Source organism: Falco naumanni, chromosome 6 (assembly GCF_017639655.2).
Source record: "Falco naumanni isolate bFalNau1 chromosome 6, bFalNau1.pat, whole genome shotgun sequence".
Taxonomy (NCBI): Eukaryota; Metazoa; Chordata; class Aves; order Falconiformes; family Falconidae; genus Falco; species Falco naumanni.
Genome location: NC_054059.1, coordinates 56,905,397 through 56,925,597, shown reverse-complemented (window position 1 = coordinate 56,925,597; position 20,201 = coordinate 56,905,397). Strand labels below are relative to the sequence as shown.

At 39.1% G+C, this 20,201-nt stretch overlaps 1 protein-coding gene across 7 annotated transcripts in view; it reads right to left on the bottom strand.

Moving 5' to 3' along the window:
- Positions 1-1,154: 1,154 nt before the first annotated feature.
- PTPRK (protein tyrosine phosphatase receptor type K) overlaps positions 1,155-20,201 on the bottom strand; it is a 411,664-nt gene continuing 392,617 nt past the window's right edge. For all 7 annotated transcript variants that reach the window (XM_040597798.1, XM_040597792.1, XM_040597791.1 and 4 more), the window contains 12 exons: positions 19,679-19,715; positions 17,886-17,983; positions 17,051-17,167; positions 16,150-16,304; positions 14,934-15,069; positions 12,862-13,011; positions 12,137-12,310; positions 8,969-9,100; positions 8,612-8,737; positions 6,498-6,661; positions 5,073-5,208; positions 1,155-2,616 (listed from right to left, as the gene is read on the bottom strand). In XM_040597798.1, coding sequence (XP_040453732.1) covers positions 2,563-2,616; positions 5,073-5,208; positions 6,498-6,661; positions 8,612-8,737; positions 8,969-9,100; positions 12,137-12,310; positions 12,862-13,011; positions 14,934-15,069; positions 16,150-16,304; positions 17,051-17,167; positions 17,886-17,983; positions 19,679-19,715 — 1,479 coding nt within the window. In that variant the 3' untranslated portion in view covers positions 1,155-2,562. The remainder of the gene's footprint in view (positions 2,617-5,072; positions 5,209-6,497; positions 6,662-8,611; positions 8,738-8,968; positions 9,101-12,136; positions 12,311-12,861; positions 13,012-14,933; positions 15,070-16,149; positions 16,305-17,050; positions 17,168-17,885; positions 17,984-19,678; positions 19,716-20,201) is intronic.

Here is a 20,201-nt window from a genome sequence, read left to right as displayed (position 1 = left end):
CTCTGCATACTTTTCCCTGGCCTTGCAAGAACTTCCCACAAGCTTTTTCAGTCATGAGCTATTGCAAAAACTCATTAGGTCAGCACAGTCAGCCACTTGAACAACAGGCAGAGTAGTTCCCATTTGCAGAATAACCACCGGCAGCTACAATACCTTCTAGCTGCAGGGGATGCTCAGGCACAGTGTGCTGCAATGCCAGGATTCATATCGGCATTTGCACCAGTCATACTTACTGCATAGGGGAAACAGGACATAAAGATCTTACCAAGGATTATGAAATACTGATGGGGATGAACCCCACTGCCACCAGCACAGCAGCCCTCCCTGAAAACAACTATTAATTCAGCCTAATGGTAATGATACGTTTTTGATCAGGAAAAAGCCCCCACAAACCCCACATTAAAATCACTCTGGTCAGAATGGAACGTGGCTTTCAAATTCTACAACTCTAAGAGCTACTCATCTGTCAAAAATTGTATCTAGATTTCTAGACTAATCTTCCAAACACCCCTTATGGACAACAGAGTAAGGCTCTTCCAGAGTCCAATCCATTTCGTCCCAGACACAGGTCTAACAGGCAGGACGCATCAGTCTGTGGAGATGGTGCGTTGTTTCCATAAAACATGGTGACTAGATAGTGAGCTGTAGATGATGCACGCCAAAGGTAGCTGAATGCCATGACCTCACAGAGAAATCTGGGAATGTTGCAGTGCTGTTGCATGCAGCTTACAATCCCTTTTCCAACGTGGCAAAAGGAAAAAAGAGCAATTTTGAGTATTAAGAATCCAGACCCAGTGAACATTTTTAAACTTGATTTGTTTACCTTGCTGCTCATAGGTAGAAACTAACAATGGGTGACAAAAGAAAAACACTTTTTTAAAATCTGGAAGAGGTGGAGCTATGCAATATGGATGGAGGCACTCAAAAAGGTCTGAGAAGCAGAATTTCTTTAAATGTTTCTGTCATTTATAGTGATGGATGGGTAATTCCATGTGTCTGACGGAAGAAACCAGAGCATGCAGATGACATGGAACCTTCACAAACAATATCCTTTTGAGATTTTCCTTACCCAAATATATCAGTCTTCCAGACAAGAATGACTCCCTAACAAGGACAGTAAGTGAGAGGGTATCAAAATAGGAAATAATATAAAATAATCTTTAAATAAAAGTTTAATTCACTCTTACTTTACAGAATGTTTAAAAGCACCTTATCATTTTACTGTCAGTTCTAAAAAAGACCAAGTGACCAGAATATGATTTTAGCTGGTAAAATCTAGGAAACCTTCTGAACAAATGGATACAAGCTAAGTGAAAGCACAGTAGTATTTTGTAGACCACAACTATAGTCAGAATCTGGCATTGGTTTATTCAAATTTTGCTTTCTTGGAAGCAAAGCTTACATGTCCGTAAACATAAAAGTAAACATTGCTTAATTGTACAATTTGCTAAACAAATACTTTTTTACCCTGAAGGGCATACGCAGAGCCATCTATATGTCTTACAGTTCTCCTGTTGACCTGTGCTTCAATATTTTTGAAAACAATTGGTTCCTTTACCTTTTTAATGGTGCTTAAGAATTTCTTCCAATATTGTGCAAGTCATAGGCAAGGCCATTTTGATGTGTGCCCTTCCTTACATATTTTTTTGATCAGTACATAACTAATGCAACTGTGAAAAACTATACATTTTCAGGAAAATGTTTTGATTTTGGTCTTGTAGTTAAAGACCTTCTATAACCGAGTTGTTTACATGGATTTGAATCACAAGCATGTACACAACAAAACCACTATACCAATGTTTCTTGGTCTATGCATAAAAAGTATGTCTTCTACTTACACTAAAACATACAAAAAATAAACTACAAAAATTGTTTACACTTGATTTCAGCAAAAAAAGCTTTCTTCAAGAAAAATGATTCTTCTTTTTTCAGCCATCAAAAAAGGAATGCAAGTAAACAATAAATACATGTGCTTTCTCCATATAGACATATTTACACTTGAGTCTTTGGCTTATGTTTAAGTTTCTTTATAAAGATCTTTATGTGATCCAGCCATCATTGCACATTAAAACAAAATAAGCCAGTTTGTTTTACTATATATAGTATATATATGCAACACTTGAAACGTATAAAGAATGAACCTTACTATCAATTTGCACTGTTATTGTACTTCAACAATGTATCAAAAGAAAAAAAAAGAAAAATTAATACCATATAGGAAATATTGATACATGCAACAGATGGTCGCTTTACTGTAATTGAGAGACGGCTGCATATACAAACACTGAAAAGTCCTAATTTGCGCAAATCTCTTCTGACTCTGGTTTTCATTAAATAGTATTTCTGTGGCACTAAATGTTGATACTGTATACAAGCATAGAAACAGATTGAGTTATTTTATTAAGATACACAACTTCATAAGAAAAATACTTTGCATTTAAAATTTAAAATCCCTCCCACCCCCCTTTTCCCCTAAAATCTTTCTTCACAGGATCAAGAACTGTTGTCAAAACAGCTTATTGAGATTCATGTATTTGGTGAACTTTGTCACATCCATTCCGACTAAGAGGATTCCAGGTACTCCAGTGCAACATCATAGCAGAAGCGATATTGCTCCTGTAAAGGCAAAAGGGGGTTGGGGGCAGGAAGAGAAGTTAAACTACGATTCTAAAGTCTTAGCAGCAATATTTACAAACAAGAATAGTAGTTGCTAACTACTACGCAATTTTAACCTCAAGCCTGACATGCTTTGGGTTTTGTTTCTGGTTTGGTTTTTTTTTTTTTTTTTTTTTTTTTCCTACTACACAAGTAAAATATATTACCAGCTCTGATTTAAAAACTCATCCTAACCAATGAACTGGAAAAAAACTCTGACCATGAAATGCAATGATTTGATTCTCTGATTTTTTTCAGCTTCTGAACAAACTGGTTTATCAAACATGAAAAGTTCTGTCAGTCAGAGCATTCTTGCAGTGAAAGCACCTTGACTCTGATATAACATTTATATTTAAGTTAGCCGATACTGAGCAGTTAACTCGTGCCTGCTGCTTGGACAGCCAGCAAATGCCTCAGGAATACCGAGCTGTGACACAAAGCTGCTCTGGGCTCACAGCCCATTTGTACAGTCATGTCGATGCAACGTCCAAGAGATCAGATGCACATTTAAAAGAGACGTTAAAGCTCAAACTTCATCGTGGTTAGTATTTCTCCATAACAAGGCTGCTGTTCAGAGCTGATACTGGGGGAGAAGGAGGAGGAAGGAGGAGAGGGCAAGAAGAGGAAACAACAAAACTAATTCAATCTCTATTGTCCTTGTGACCTAACAAAACAAATTTGCTTTTGTGATTTATTTTTGTTCGCAAAGGAAGCCAGCGTGATCCATTAGCAGGAAGTGGTGGGGATATCTTAAAGGCTTTATTGCGCTGCTCATTTTTGTTATCTGATCATGTTGCTGAATGTAGGGCACATGACAGTGTTATATATTGGTTTTCCTGGTTTGTGCTCTAACTAACGACTCAACAGCTGCTGCTGTTCAAGAGTTCTGAATAAAAACCCACACAACAGAAACACAGAACTATGGAAATTCAGTAACTGCAGATTAAAGCTACAATGGAATTCAGGGGCATTTTGAAATGAAATGTAAGTTTACAGCCCATTTATCAGAAACACACACAATCTACCTTGGCCTCCCTTTACAGTGACACAAGTAATTTTCCATGTGATCTGACCTGTTTTCTTCACAGCAGTGAACTGAAATCCAGGCAGCAATTCAATATGTTGTGTCTCAGACGTCTATGGCACAGCAGACTGCAAAGTACTTGCAGCAAAACCAGCAATACATAGCCCCATGTCACTGCTGCTACAGGATGCTCTATCTATTAATATTTTAACCATCTTCCTAATTTATGTGGTCGCAAGGGATGGAAGCGAGGCACAATAATTAGGCAAATCATGCCACAGAAGCTCCTTGATCCTAAGCAAACACTGACACCTGGAAAAAAGGGCAATATGGGAAGAGGCAGCTACAGCCATTTTGCTCAGTATGCAAGTTCACAAGGTCGGAAGCAATTTTCACTGTGCATACACTGCAAAACGTTTTTAATTTCAATTGGCATCCCTGATTTTTATGCTGTAGGCAGCCATCTGGCTGAAAAGTGACACTGGCTGCTGGCAGTGTGAGAGTCAAGTGGCAGAAACTCCCTAACAGTGTCTAACCTGCTTTCACATTCACCTACAGAAAGGAAAAAAAAAATCCACTTGGGAGAATTTTTTTAAGGACTTCCCACAATATTCAGCTTTCATGACAGATCACTCAAATGGATATGCGCTCATACTGTACACATAAAGACTGACCAGAAGAGTGAAGGTTATTTTAAGTTCTGGCAATGTACATGCAAATATTTGGTCTTGTAGTTTTGCTAACTCAGGCTCATATAGTTCATATTAGTTTATTTTTTATATTGCTTTATTATTTAGGTTAACTGTTGGACTCAATGATCTTAATGTTTTTTTCCAACCCAAATGATTCTATGATACTATGTGTTAATTTGCAACATACTAGATCCAAGTCTTTGATTTTTAAAGTTCTGAGGTATCATTTTGATTACTACAAATCTGAATAACAAACATTATCATTATTCAGTACAGCTTCCAAAGCAGCAGTTGTTATTAAGAAGCAAAATGTTCACATCTCCAGCTCCTAATCTGGACTTCATAGCTTATTCCTACCAAGATCTGCCTTGCTCTGTAAAATTTCAGGATGGTTTGTGTGAACACAACCTGCTGCAACTTCTCTTCAAATAGATCAGGTTATTTTTGGAGTTTAAAGTGCATTCTGTTCACTCAGAACGTTTTCTGTGAAAAGCCACAGTACTACTACAAGAAAAGTAGCATAAAATGCTTAGCCTGGCCTCTCACAATGCTGATGTGTGTGACTCAAAAATGTCCCTTTCCTCTTGTGGCACAACATCAGTTTGCTCTGTTTTGTGGGCTCAGGACTGAGAATGCAACTCACACAAGAGAGCCTCTGGCTCCCTGGTTGTTTGCAGTAGCGCCAAAGGGCTCATGCTTACCGGAGTTTCTACCATGTTGGGTTTACTGTTCCGCAAAGTCTTGACGGCGTGGAAAACATCCACCACGTTCTGCCTTTTCACCATCTCAACCACAATGCCGATGGCACAGAACATCCCGCTACGGCCACCACCATTTCTGTGTGCAAGAAAAAGAGCTGGTTAAATGTCAATATGGTGTATGAGAGCATCCAAAATGTGTTTCTGTTCTTTCACTCTGTAAGCACGACTGATTCCCGAGTCCCACAGGGAGACCAGGCTTTAGCAATCTCCTTGCAGCTCCAGTGGGTTTGGTCTGAGATGTTTGCTGTTCCTGACCTTCCTCTCAATTACTTCTTTTGAATTCTGCCCTTACAGCCCACCACGCCACCCAGCTATGCTATAGCTTAATTTACATAGGCATTAGAAATAAAACCCTAAGTTCAATGACAATTACAACATTAGAAATAAAAAAATAAGTTGAAATGCAAGTAAAACAATTTCCACTTAGTTCTGGAAAGAGACTGGAGTTATCCTACAGTATGAGGATTATCTAAGCCAGAGTAATGCCAAGGCATCACTGATTTGATATCTTGTTGACCTTTGGGGACACTTCTGAAGTATTTTAATCTTCATTTCAAAGAAATTAAGGCAGGCATTTCTTCTTATTAAGTGTAAATTAGGCAGAAGGTTCCATGGATAATGAGGAGGGGTGGGCAGAAAGGGGCCAAAAGTTAATCCTGGACATTTAAACAGAAGTTTTTAAAAAGTAAGGAGAAATGATAATTAAATTTCTAAGTTTTAAATTTTATATTTAAATAAGGTAGGATAGAGGTTGGTCATTCTCTGCTTACGGAGACAAAGATGCTGCCTTTGCAAAACTCACAAACCAGCTCCAATTTAAATATCAGGCTCAGATAAGCAGCCAGCGGTCATTTATCAACAAGTTTTAGGATCATGTACTGTATCACAGAACTTTTATCTGATTTCCTATATCCATAGTTTTCAATCTAAAACATTCAAAATATAGTAGACCTTCTGGAAAAAAATGCAACACACGACATGCAAGAGATACATAGGAAATAATTATTTGGCAGCCAGCATAAAAGACTTCCTTACTGAAACCATACAGAAGAAATTGATCTGTACATATTTTCTACCTGAAAAACATGCTATTATGTACAGAGGGAGACAATACGCTGTATCACTGTAGTATCATGCCCAAAATGCTCGTTCCCATGGTACCTTGACGCAACAGAGACAAATCAGAAAGTTGACCAAAAGCCAACCCACAGTAGAAGTGGTACATTTTGTTTGGTTGGTTTTTATAAAAGAAACAAGGACATGTGCAAAAGAATGTAGCTGTAAGAATGCTGCTTCAACTTAGAACAAGAGTTTATAAGCATTTATTTGAAATAACAACAATTTGACTTTCTCCCAGTTACTCACAGGCAATGGATGATGGTCCGGCCCTCCCCCTCTTCACATTCCTCTTGCCATTTTTCAACTTGGAGAATCAACTTCAAAAATGATCTCTTGGAAGCTGGCACATCTCTGTGAGAAGCCCAACCCAAATACTGGAACTGCTGCACCATCAGATAGCCCTCTTGTGGCTGAGGGAAACCAAAGAGCTTTAGGTAAATATGGCACCTTTACGTCTTGGTTCAGAAAACCAAAATATAAAACTGACACAAACCCCAAGTGTTTATGTTATGGACAGATTCCAACATGTATATACATTCCACCGTAGGGTCACCATTAATTTGTATCACTTGAGCTCAAGGAAGGTGTCAAAAAAGGAAAAAAAGGGAGCTACATTGAAGACAACATCAGTTTATCAATCACTAAGGTAACCTATCCTGACTTCTAAATGGACAAATCCCCCAGATTCTACGTGTCAAGGGTTTTTATTCTTAACATCAACCATCAATTAAAAATATCACTGTTAAATTCTTAGACCTACAGAATGGAAGAGACATAGCTTTGGCTCCCATGCATAAACTGACCCCGTTATAAATAAACAAGTAATATTGGTGGACAAATATGACTATTTTCCTTGAAGTCTTCCCTTTTTGCCAGACTGATAATCATGAAAGCCTTGATGCCAGTCTCTGAGTCTTCCATGTGCTAGATGCTACACAGGGAGAGCTTTGAATAGAATTAGACTGTCACAAGAAAGGCCTCAATATTTGGAAGAATGCTTCAGTTTCTTGGAACTGAAGTATTCAAGAAGGAGTAGGAATGTGGATTTTAGAAAAGGAAGAACAGAGCAGAGAGATATTCAGAAGCAAGACATAAAGGTGAAAAGGCATGGGAGGCAAAGAGAAGTAGAGAAGTAGAAAACCAAAACATTGTAAGAAAGGAGAAATGGAAAAAGTGAAAATAAGAAATTAGACACAACACTCCCCACACAACCCCCCCAAAAAAGAGAGGAAGTCTCAAAATACAACAAAAAAAGCACACTATGGTTCAGTGTGCCTACATCTTAGCTTCCTGTAGTTACCAAACAAGGTATGAAGAGTTGAAAATGTTTTTCTTATCTCTGAATATAAGCAAAATAAGTTTGGATAAAATATTCGTCGTATGCAAACTGATCTTTCCACTTTGAAAAATGAAAATGTGACCAAAGAAAAAAAAAAATATCTTCGTATGCTCAGTAATCCATTTTCCCCACAACTGTTCTTCAGCATTAACGAAAGTTAAACATACACTCCAAGTAGTACTTGGTGGCGTGGAAGTACAGTATTGGATGAAAGATACAAAGTTGTAAGTAAAACAGGGGCTGCTGCTTAACTGTACATACAATGGTGGCACAAACATCTGTAACTCTTTAGACACGGGCAACATAAATGATTTATAGGGGTGAGCTAAAGGAGGAAACACTGCATGGCAAACAGGGTTTGAGAAGATGCTGTGACCGTGTAAGACACTACAGAACAGCAAAATGACAAGATGGTGTAAAGTGTGAAAGAGCAGACAAGAGCTCAAGACTGCCACTGCTACTGAAGTTGAGAAAAAGATGATAAATGTAGGTCGAGGCACAGTGGTGCAGAGCCCTTCAGAGGCAGAGGAGCTTTTGGAGTTTTTTTTCATACCCCGCTTTGCAGGGTGCCATAATCCTCCTTTTATGTTGCGGTTCTTGCACCTCTCTTAAGCTGAGAAGGTGCTGGCTGCATAACCAGCCCCAGTGCTCCTGTTCCTGATTCACCACAGAAAATGTCTTACAGAAGCTATGAATTAAATACCTGTCACTATATGTTCCTTACAAGGATATTTCTTTCACTGTACACAGAGCAAACAGTGTACTTGTCATACATTTTCTACTCATCCGAGAGAACACCACAGAACAACAGCCATTCACCTTACTGCTCTCTGCTTAGTGTGTAGCTATAGAAAAGTACTAGAAATTAGTATTAGATACTGATGCCCGACTGCTTCTTTTCTGGGTAATATCTTAAGAACATTAGTTATTTTACCATTATTCCAAATTAAAACCCACAAGAGCCTAGAGAGCATTAGAAATGACATATTCTTCCATTATATATTGTTATGATAATGCTCACTCTTGTTAGATTGCATATCCTGAAAATTCGGTTTATGACATCGCAGTCCATTGAACACGACATGCATTCCACTTGGATGGGACCGTACCGCAGTATCCCTTCCTCAGGCCAGTATTGCGGGCAGCCCTGCACCAAAGCAAAACAGGCATAATTAAATGGTATGTTACAACTGGAGCGCTGCCTTATTCCACTGCAGATCTCTCACCTAAACTTTACTGAGCAACTAGTGTTAATTAGTTGCTGTAAAGCAGAGAATAACTGTAAAGTCACGGCACTGCTCTACATTTTGATTATGTAGTGGATCCAGAGTGATTAAAGCATGAGATGGTATGTGGAAAACTCCAGCCCCAAACTAACCTGTGCCAAGTCGACTTCATTTAACATCACAAGAGAAGTACAGCCGTAGTCATATACTAATCTCCAGAAATCTTTCACAGTGTTTGGTAAAGGATGTTGTGTGACAATAAAAGCTGCTGGCTGCCTGTAGCTCTGTAAACACAAACGATTTTATTAGCACTGGTAGAGGAAGTACTTAATAACTTGCACTCAAACACTGCAACAGAAAAAAACTTATAAATAAAACAAAGCTGTGACATCAATTGCACAAGATTTCACCAAAGCTGTTGAAGTTAAAAATACATTATCATCTCCGGTAAGAACAAAGAGGTTACTCTGCTCACATCTACCTTCTGCTTTGTCACAGGCCAAGCCCTGTTTCAGTTCAGACATGCACGGGGCACTGAAGACGCTCTTCAGGACTCCATTGACCTGAGGCTCAAGCAACTCCGCTCCAGGCACAATGTCCCGGAGACTGAGCAGGAAGCCTTCTCCCTATGTTGCAGAGAGGGGAGCAGAGGTCTCAGGTCACCCCATCCACAGCAGGTTACACGTGAGCTCTGTAACTGAAGCTGGGACTATGTTCAATCCCAAATTCTTTTTCAGTGCCACGGCCACAAGGTCACCCATGGAACTGACCTTCAGGATTACTGGGGCCCATTTCTAGCTGAAAGGAGAAGTTAAACAGGAAAATAGTATTTCCTGTCATGGCAGGAGATTCCATTTTCTGTGTGCTGTGTTAGACACAACTGCACATAGGGATTTCCAGCCTTTAGGTTAGCTGAGATGCAACTAATAGCAGCGGGGCTAATTCCCTGCAGCACATATGTTATGAGCACCAAGCAGAAAAGAAGATATCAGAAGGTTGTTTTCAGCCAATTTGCAACTATGCACCGAAGAGTTCTGCGGTGAAGGAATACAGGTATGAACAGGCAAGGAAGCACCAACGGGTTCATCTGAGAAACATAGTAAGATGGTGAATATCCCTGTAGGTGGATGGGACTGTAAGTCACCAGTTTGAAGATGAAGTGCTAGGACTGCTGTATGCAATGCAGAGATCCCTGTGTTTAGCACCCATGCTGGTACCAAAAGCACTTTGGCTGTTTTTTATTGAATTAAGTAAATTATCCTAGGAGAAAGACCTGGTAGCACAGCTAAACCACTTTTGGTATGGAAGCTTGCTTGTTTGAAGATTGATATGAGGGATCTTCATGTGCGATATATTGACATACCCTTGAAGAGCATAGTGCGAGGCCCAGGAGGAAAAAATACAATTCTTTTCACCCTTCTACTTGCTGTAAATTGTGAAGATAAAAAAAATGAATGTCTTGAGCATCAGTACTTGTTTGACAACAGAATAAGGTGGCTGACGAATTTTTAACCTATGTTTGCTATCCTTTTTTAATGTGGGAAGCAGCATATTGGGGTAGTAGTGGCTTGTGTCCTACTTCCTAGATCTGCCCAGGAAGCGAAGAGTAACAACCAATATCGGTTCTTCCCTTGTATTTTTAAGAAATAAATCATGTACTAGTTTTGTACATGTTTCCTGACCCTCTTCCCCATGATTTCTGGTCTTTTCTGAGATGAGAGAATGTACTGAGTCTGAGATGATGAGGTTTTCAAAAAGAAGAGGCAGGAGACCCACTGTCACACTGGGAAGCAGACACCTTGTGGGAACACAGGGACAAGTACATTGTGGAAAGGGGAAAGTTTCCATTTCTGTTTTGTTATTGAAAGTCCCTTTCCTTGCCCAGCAGTGGGGTCCCCCTCTCTGAATAAATCGGTCTTAAAAATAAAACAAAAAAAAACCCAGAAGAGAAAGGACAAGAAAAAGCTTTTATCCTCCAGTTTTAATGCTGTACTATCAGCCTTGGTACATGACTTCATTGTAGTATATTACTCTTTTTCTGCTGCTTTTTTCCTTTTATTACTACCATTTCTGCCTTTCCTTACTTGCCTCTGACTGCTCATCCATTAATACATTGCTTGGTTCCTGTCGCTGCCTGCCACACGCTGCTATGCACTCAGAGCCCTCCTGCCACCCAGCCGTTCAGCCTGCGTCGTCTTCCTTCCTCCCCAAACCACGCTCCTCTGTGCAGCTGTGTTGGTTGGTCCACAGCACATCAAATTTATCCAGGTGCTTAATGTGATTTTAACTGCAATTCTAAACAATTTTAGTTGCTACCAAAATTCTGCTCACTGCTCTAATTTATCCATTCAGCCCCAGTGACTCCATAATAGATTGGTCTCACACAATGCTAGTCCTCTATTTTTCTGGCACAATAGCTAATTGTGAGATTAGGGACTGCATTTTGCTAGCAGTTCAAATGTTTCCTGCACTAGCTCAGGCAGAGCTCTGGGATGAATACATCATTCAGTCCTGATGATTTGTGCTGCTATTTGCCATTTTATTCCAGCATCTCTTCTTGACACTGCAGTTTCTGACAGTGCTTCATTTTTGAGGAAAGAAGATGGTCCTGAAAATCAGGCTATTTATTTAATTTAATTTAAATATTTACTGTAAAGGTGGCTTTAGGGGCCTAACTTTGGAAATGCTAATGGCAGGCACAGGCAGGTATATGACAGCACATATGATTAACTGCTTTATCAATCAGACACCTATAAGCAGGTTCACCTGTATTTTTCCCATTAATTCACCTTTTCCCCTGACAGTATATCCGTCACTCAAACTTCAACTTTAAAGAGCTGCAACTCAAAATATGAACAAAAAAACCCCCAACTCTACCCCCAAATATGCCAAAGAAACATTTTTTTCCTTCATTCTTTCCCTGTCTCTCCTGCTTTGATATATGTAGGCTTTTTCATAAAATAGCAATAGTAACCTCATGCTCAAGTATGTAACATTCACTTCTCAACAACGAGCAGACTTTGGAGATTCTGCTGAGATTTGGAGGACTGGAGACTAGAGCTTTATATAATGCTGTTGAAAAGGGGAGATTTCCAGTGGGTCCCACATGGATGCAGAAGACTAAAGATAACAAACCTTCTGAACAAGCAACACAAGCTGGTGGGGTTTCTTACCCATTCGCTCCACCCTTCCTTGTTAGGACGGTTTTACTGGGCACTACACTAAGAAGGAATTACCCTTTCCTAAATCAGCAAGGGCTCTCTCTCATGTTACACAGTTTTTCATAGCACACTATGCAGACAAAGAAGATAGTCTCTTACGTCCATAAGAGCAGCATTGATGTAGTTGCTGCTCTCCCCATCAATAGTAATTAGGAAAGGCAGACATCTGTCAGGTGGCAGCATATCCATGAAGCGGTTCTTGTCATGGTTCCTTGGCAAGCAGGCTATGCTGCAGTCCTCTGCTTGCAGGCGAGGGGTCACAGAATTCAGGGTCTAAGGGAGAGAGGATGCTTGCTTTAGCACACTGAACTAACAAACAATGGACTCTAGATTCCCCACGTTTTCATTTAAAATATCGCAATATGGAAAAACATGAGACATTAGCAAGAAGACATTAGCAAATAAGAGCTCCTATCTATTTGATGGATGTGCTGAGTCTTTTCAAGGCAGGTTAAGCTGCAGGTGTAAAAGGAGCTCCATGTACCACTGAACAGATTCCACATGACACTATCCTCTCCAAAAGGAATAAAACAAAGAGGATACTTTGGACCTCTAAAGAGCTGTGTAAATGAAAACAAAACTCTCTGCAGTTCCCAGTTAGTGCTCTTTATTCCAAATATTTACTGCTATTTTATTCAAAGGATGATACTCCATACTTAAAACAACTTTGCAAAGGATGTAAACATGGATGCTTTATTTTGTGGACTAAAAGGGACCAAATGTTATAAATATGATATGAAAACCCTTTCCCTTCAATTAAATTAAATGTATCTAGAGGCAAAAACACTGTTGTCACATGAAGAGTTAGTAGGAACTGTGAATACCTGAAACTCATCTTTGAGATGTGAAGAGTTTGTCTGAGAGTCTATTCTAATCATATCAAAATAAGCAGCTTTGAATTCGCAGACAGGAATGGCAGTTTCTCCACACAGGCAAGCTTCTAGAATGGCATCATGAATAAAGATGTACTGCTCCTACCAAATTAGGCAAAGAAACAGAAATTATAGCCATTTAAAACCAGTTGATTTTTCCTTCTTTTAGGATAAACAGATCTCCTGCACACTGTAAGAGTCATTCAAGGTAGTGTCCATCAACCCATTAAGTAACACTTTAGTACAAACACAATCTTGTCCTAATTGGTATGCAGTTAACAAGGATGTTTAGTTCAGAACTAATTTAAATTCAGTAAAACTTAACAGAACAGGCATAGCAATTTATTTAATGGGAGGTTTTCAGTTGTGGTGCTCGAAGGTTTCTGTGTGTATGCCAGTGACTTGTTGGCTTTACTCATTTTGTTCTTTTAAAAATAGCTTTCAGTCTTACAATACTAGCAGAAAGTGTAAATTGCTTCAAGCACTATTAGTGTGATTAGCAATTATTTGGCACACTGCGTTTTCCTTACGCGTGTGCAAGCTAGTACACCAATTGTCTGATAGCTGGCTCCAGGCCAGTAATAAATTCAAGTGCGTCCCAACAGGAACAACATTTTTTCCTATTTTTTTTTTCCTTTGACTTGCCTTGAGATATCGTGAGCCCTAGACAATTGCATTACTATTTCAGCCAGGCCTCCTGTCAATTTTTACACAACGCCTATTATATTTACCCCAAGAGTAATAGATGTAAATTGTGTCTACACAGCAACTTGTGAGAACTGTGCCAGCCTCACCTAGCTATTGTGGATACCAATGAGGTTATTAACAGCACAAAATTTAACATGTGCCTGTAACAAGAGCACATGCCCAGGGACCATGGTCATATCCTGGCTTTACAGCCTGTGCCGCCTTACCCTCATAGCTATGGAGCTATTGCCACAGCTATGGAGCTATCGCCATCACTGTTGTCTAGATGAGCATCACAAGAACTTGCTGCAATTACAGCTTTATTTAGCTGCGTGAGTATGAACTCCTGAGAGATGATGAGAGGTAAGAGGCAGAAGTGCGACAAAGAGAAAGGAACTGCAGCAGGGGTGTTAATTCACATGCAAGAGCAAATTAAACTGGGATGGTTGAAGCAGTCGCACTGAAACGCTCCACCACAGGCACTTCCCAAAGGCCCCGTAGTTGATCAGGAACATTTATTTGTTCAACGGCCACAGGCTGCAGCATGGAATAAAACCTGCACCAAATTGCATTGATATGCCTGGCTGCCGGCTGCAGAGATTTCCACATGGTCACAGGTGAAATAACTTCTCAGGCAGATGTCCACATGGAGGACAGGAGAGAGGTCTGGCAAACCACTTCAGGTAACCTGTCTTAATATATATCAATAAACTATGTTTCTGTGGAAGCTCAATGACTCTCAGGTGGCAGAATGGGAGCTGTTCTAGCTTCATCACTAAGACAATAGTTTTACTGTGGAGTTGCTGAAGGCATGACAAAAGACAAAAAGGATAGAAAAAGGAAAAGGCTTGGTGATGAGGTTAATAAAGCAAATAAAAGCAGAGTTGAAAACGGAGAGTGAAATGGACATAAAGTTCCACAGGTAAGTCAAATTATGGACAAAGTGATTTGAGACAATCTAAAACCAGTGGCAACTTGTTGAAATTCCAACTTCGGGTCCTTGGAATTGCTGATACCAGAGCTGGAGAGAGACATGCCAGACAGGCCTACTGTAAAAGTATTTTTTTTGCTCCTACCTAAAAAGGAGCACTTTTTAGGTGCTCCCTAAAAAATCACCTTTGCTTTCCTTTTGGTACAAAATTAGGTGAGCACTTGTTTGTGTGAAGAATGAAAGAGCTGGCAGGTTTGTTGCACCATCCTGGTTCTGGGCACTGTCTGCATTGAGCTATGCTCCCCCGTGGACATAACCCCTCAACAGGGCTTTTCGGAGTAACAGTGAAATTCTGACCTCGCACGTTTCAGAAAGCATCAGGTGCTTTGAAGGTAAACTTCCATACCTCTGTCTGTACCATGTTGATGCGACGGGACCGTAAGGCTTTGACACAGTTGTAGATATCCACAACACCTTCTCTTTCTGCCATATCTAACATGATATCAATCACAATATAACAACCTGTCCGTCCAGCACCAGCACTACAAAAAATTAGTGAATACTGTTAGGAATAGACTCAGACATTCAAAACTCATTACTGACAGCATTTTTATAAAGTCACTCAGTTCTTTCATCACAACCATCATCTAATTTTTATCTTCTTTCCTCTTCGCAATGTCCTTTAAACCTTTCAATGTGCCCCAAACAACTTTTTCCCATCAGATCTGACCTACTAACAGCAAAAAACCCCAATAAATTTCTTTTCTCCTTTTATCACCCAGATCAATACTTCAAGTAAAACAGAAAAACTGAAATCTGGAGGAAGATTAAGCTTACGCACTTCAAAATAAGACAGATCTTGGTTTTTTTTTTTTTTTTTTTAAATAAGATTAAAGATGTTTTTTAAGTGATATATTACAGTAAGAAACTGAAGTGTATGTTACCAGCCAAGCTTTAAGCTGGTTCAGGCAGCACATTCAACAGTATCCAGAAGAATCTTTCTTGATTTATTTCATTTTTAAATAAAGCTACGGACAGGTTTTGCACAGTGAATTCTTAAAATCTGTAAAGGCCGAATATCTACAGAATACAATTAAACATTTGATGATGCTGAAAGGAAATTTTATTTTTTAAGGGACTGTGTCCCAACAACGCAAACCTTGCAAAACTTGCAGAGGAAAACCAACATTCTGTATTTACTTGCTTACTTTGATTTAAATTAATAATCTGAACAGATTTTCATAATTAATAATCTGAACAGACATTATATGCAACACCAAGCTGTCAAAGCAGCTGTAACTACACTTATTCTCAAATGCTGTCACAAAATTATTGTAGGCTACCTAAAATGATAACTTGAAGTATCATATGATTTAGCTGGTGCTGCTCTTGCACGAAAAAGAAAATCTCTGCCTATTCTATTTAGGAAAAGTGCACTAGAATCTGGTTATTTCCAAACACTGCTGTAGACAGGCAAATTCTACCGCAGTGTGAATTAGGCAATTCAAAAAGGGAACAACAAAACCAAAACACTTCAAAGTGATGGATGTTTCACAAGAGACTACTGTAAATAATCACCTATATAGTTGTGGAAAAAAACAATCTACCTCTTTTGTACACACCTGCAATGGACAACAATAGGCCCTGCACTAGGAGGGTTGGATAATTTGACTCTCCGTATAAAGGAAAGCAGGCCTGTGGCATTGTAAGGAACTCCATGATCTGGCCAGCCAGTGAAATGAAACTGTTTAACTTCACGGATTTCGTTGTAGCCCCTCTGTAAAAGGAAAAAATAAGTAACTTATGAAATTCAAAGTATTTCATAGACTAGATATTCTCTGAGTCAAATCATTATCACACTGATAGGATCTACATGCTGGTTTCATCATTTCACCAATTATTTAAAGCAATGAATGAACGAAGCTTAAAGATGTCATTCTGGTTTTTTTTCCCTTTTGAATTTTGTAAGTTTTACTTTTATCATTAAGTATGCTAGTTTTACCTCTAATTTTTTTTTCATAGTCTTAGATGCAATTTGCATCAACTTTCAGAAGTTTTGCTAATTAAGGCAATGGCCTGCTACATTTACAGGCAAGTATAATGATTTACCAGAAGACCACAACTGTATCGCATATATTGCATTCACAGACTTTATTCTTTAAGTGAGATTGACTCAGCGGCATTCAGGACGGAGTGAACAGAGATGAATGCCAGCCATGATTCATAATCCAGTGCTTGAGTCAGCTCAGAAGTGTGGCTACAGAGAAGAGGTGACAGAGAGGGGAGGGTAGCAGTCAATAACATTTCTGGGGAAATTCGAAATCCCACAGTGAGACACATGCTTGGGTAGTGCTGATGCAATGCATCACTCCCATGGTGAGGTAAGGCTGCCTACACACTGTGGACCTGCTAACCAGAAAGAGGCATTTGGTATTGTACAGCAACACGTGCAAGCACAGCCTCCTCCATACCCCTTGGTACCAGGGAATAGTGTTTTGCTGAGCCCTTTCAAAATGTACTCACCCTTCCGAGAGTGAAGGTCCTGACGACATACTCTGCAAGGGGTTCCATCTCTACACAAGTCACTTTGAAGTCCCCATAAACTTCTGTGTCATCAGGCCAGTACTTGTAACACTTGACCTAAATACCAAATGGAAATGCATTTTACACCAAAGGAAAATAAAAGCTTGAGGATACACTACTGCACGTACTGCATTACACCACATTTATTTCCAGAATGACCAGGCACTCGTGTGCCTTGTCATGGCTAATGGCTGTGCTGTCAAGTTAAGCGCTAGCTAAAAGGAGTTTTCACTGCTTTACACAGCTGTACTTAGAAGTCAAATTCATTTCTAAATGAGCATTTATATTTTTTTTAGTGCTGAGCTAGGAATACATTTCCACTTATGTTAAACTGGGATGCATTTCATATCAGCAATCAAACTGTTGCAAGTAATCCCAGACACTTTATATTTCTCCCTGAGGGATGTGTTACTGCTAAACTGTAAATAATTTGCTGATTTCTAGCCACCGATATAGAAGCATATTTGCTCACTAGTCCACTTACTCTGCTCATTTGAGTGACAATATAAAAATATATTTTGCTGAAATATGAATTTTGGATTCAGACAATGTGTCACTACTCATGAAAGCGACACAGCACCAGTCTATTTCAGAAGTTAGCTTTGGTTTTATACAATACTGCGACTGCAACAATGTCTAGACTGTCCCCCTTCCCCTGCTCTCAGGATGCAGCGTTGTCCTTCAGCAAGACTCTTCTACATTCTGCTGATAGTGTGTCTTGGCAACAGGTTTTTTAGGTTTGTAGCTTTAAAAGAAAATCAAACCAAAAACTTACTCTCCCAACTTCCACTAAATTTGTGACCATGACAACACAAGCTGATTGCTCCTGCCATATCATTCTCCAAAAGTCATACACAGTTTCATGAACTGGACCTGTAAGAAAAGATTCCAGGTAATGCTCTGCAAAAGAATAACAGCCAAAGCAAACACAAAAAATAAAATCCAGTGCTTTACAGAGCTGATACACACTTGCTTAAAGATGAAAGCTTCATGAAACCACATCATCATTCCATTATGCAAGTTTCCAGACTATTGTTATTGCTAATCAATGCTGAATCTTCTTAGTTTAACAGAATTGCCACTTGAAATAAATTAATAGCACGTGTTTCATGTAGCGAAATGCCAGATTGCTTGAAAACTACAAGGACACAGCAATGTGTGACTACATCTGTAGTCACATTTCTAGGTTTGTTTTACATTTGTTAAATATAATGCGTTGAGCTTGAGTTTCTTCAGATGTTCACCGAGGAGATGCCCACACTGGGGTGAAGCATCAGTCAGGAGGGCCGGTGGTACAGATCCGGCACACTTACCATCTAGCTCTCATCAAATTGCACAAGCATGAATAGGTGCTGAGCCATAAACTTCTCACTGAAGGACTTTTAAACTAAACTACTTTTCTGTGAAGCAGACAAGAAGCACTTGTTTAAGCTTTGCCTCCTGCTCTTCTGCAGAGATAAGACACATTCCATTGAGTAACAGAGGCTTTTACCCTGTTACATTCATCTCAGAAACAGCTCCCTGACCATGGTCCAGCAGCAGCATAAATATTACTGTATATAACACACATCTGAAGACTCAACCATATTCCTTATGCTTGATCGAAGGCTGCATACAAAAGCAGCAATACATTTTTGTGTCCTTTACGCACTATTATGTGCAATGATTTACATAGTAAAACAGAAATAAAATACAAATGTGGACTTAACTGCCACAGAGAGACCTGTTTAGACAGCTCTTACACAAAAATAAAAAAAATGTGGACAGAAATTCGAGCATCCTGCTTTAAAACAAGCCTTTAGTTTGTCTTTCCTGTGTGCAGCTACAATCAACCAAGGGCACAAATAACTGGATGTTTCCAGCTAGCTGTCTGATTATACTCACAGATCAAATAATGACACATCTAAATCTAGTTATTTTTACTTTAATTCATGGCCTTTGATATTTCAGTGCAATCTTAGACTAATCTATTTGTTTTTCCTCAGTGAGGAGTTTTATCAGAAATACACAATGAATAATTTCCATAGAAATTCAATTTTTTCCTCTAACTCCCCTTTTTATTAGCAAGATGTTAGATGATAAAGATTTTCCTCACTTCTTCCTACAAAGAGGCTTTGTCCTTCTCTGGCCTTACTTTACCCAGATTTTCTCAGATAGCATTTAATTTATCATTACTATCTTCACTGTCTGCATCCCCGACTAAACCCTAACAATACTCTAACATATTGTAATATGGAAAGAAAAATGCCTCAAGGCAGCTTGAAACTGTTCTCTTCTCTGTCCACACGCCACTTTTCTCTATTCATCTTCGTAACTGGAAATCATGGTAGTAGCTTCTGTCTTTTTCAGCTGAATTTATCACTGAAAGAATTGCTCAATAGCTAATCAACATGACAAATTAGTGCTATTTTTGCATTTATTCACATTCCACCTGAACATGCTATGTTAATTCACCATAACACAAGATGACAACTCACAATATTGGATATGCTTTATTTTCATCTACTTCCATTTTACCAAAACACTGCTGGACACTACCGAGAATACTTCACGCTGGCAGATTCTTACCTTGGGTTGCGATGTAGTGACTTGGTCTCTGATATCCCTAAAACAGCAATGTAAGTTGGTTTGAGTACCATATTACTAACAGAAAGGGGAAAATACAAGCATAACGGTACTACAGAATTCTTATCTCTAGACAAAATTTTTAGAACAAACCAATATTTAAGAGCAGCATGAAGCTCAAAACCTAAAAAAACAGTTAATACTGAAAAGGTTTGAATGATAACAGATAAAATGGAAATAAGAACATCTGACTTGAACAGACATTGCAGTGTACCGGGAAGGAGTATTCTAGAGGGGTCCCTTGGGCCTAAAAATTAGTTCTCTATTGATATTCTCTCCCCAGCCAAATACATTATTTGAGATTTTGTAAAACTTGTCTTTGCCACCAAATTATCTCAATAGTTCATCTGTGTTCCCAGCTTATTTGATATGGAAAAGTACACACCTTTTGTTTTCTTCTAAACAGAGCAATTGCAAGGCACAAAGAGGTATGTACTCGAGCCATAACTAACGGGAACAGAGCTGG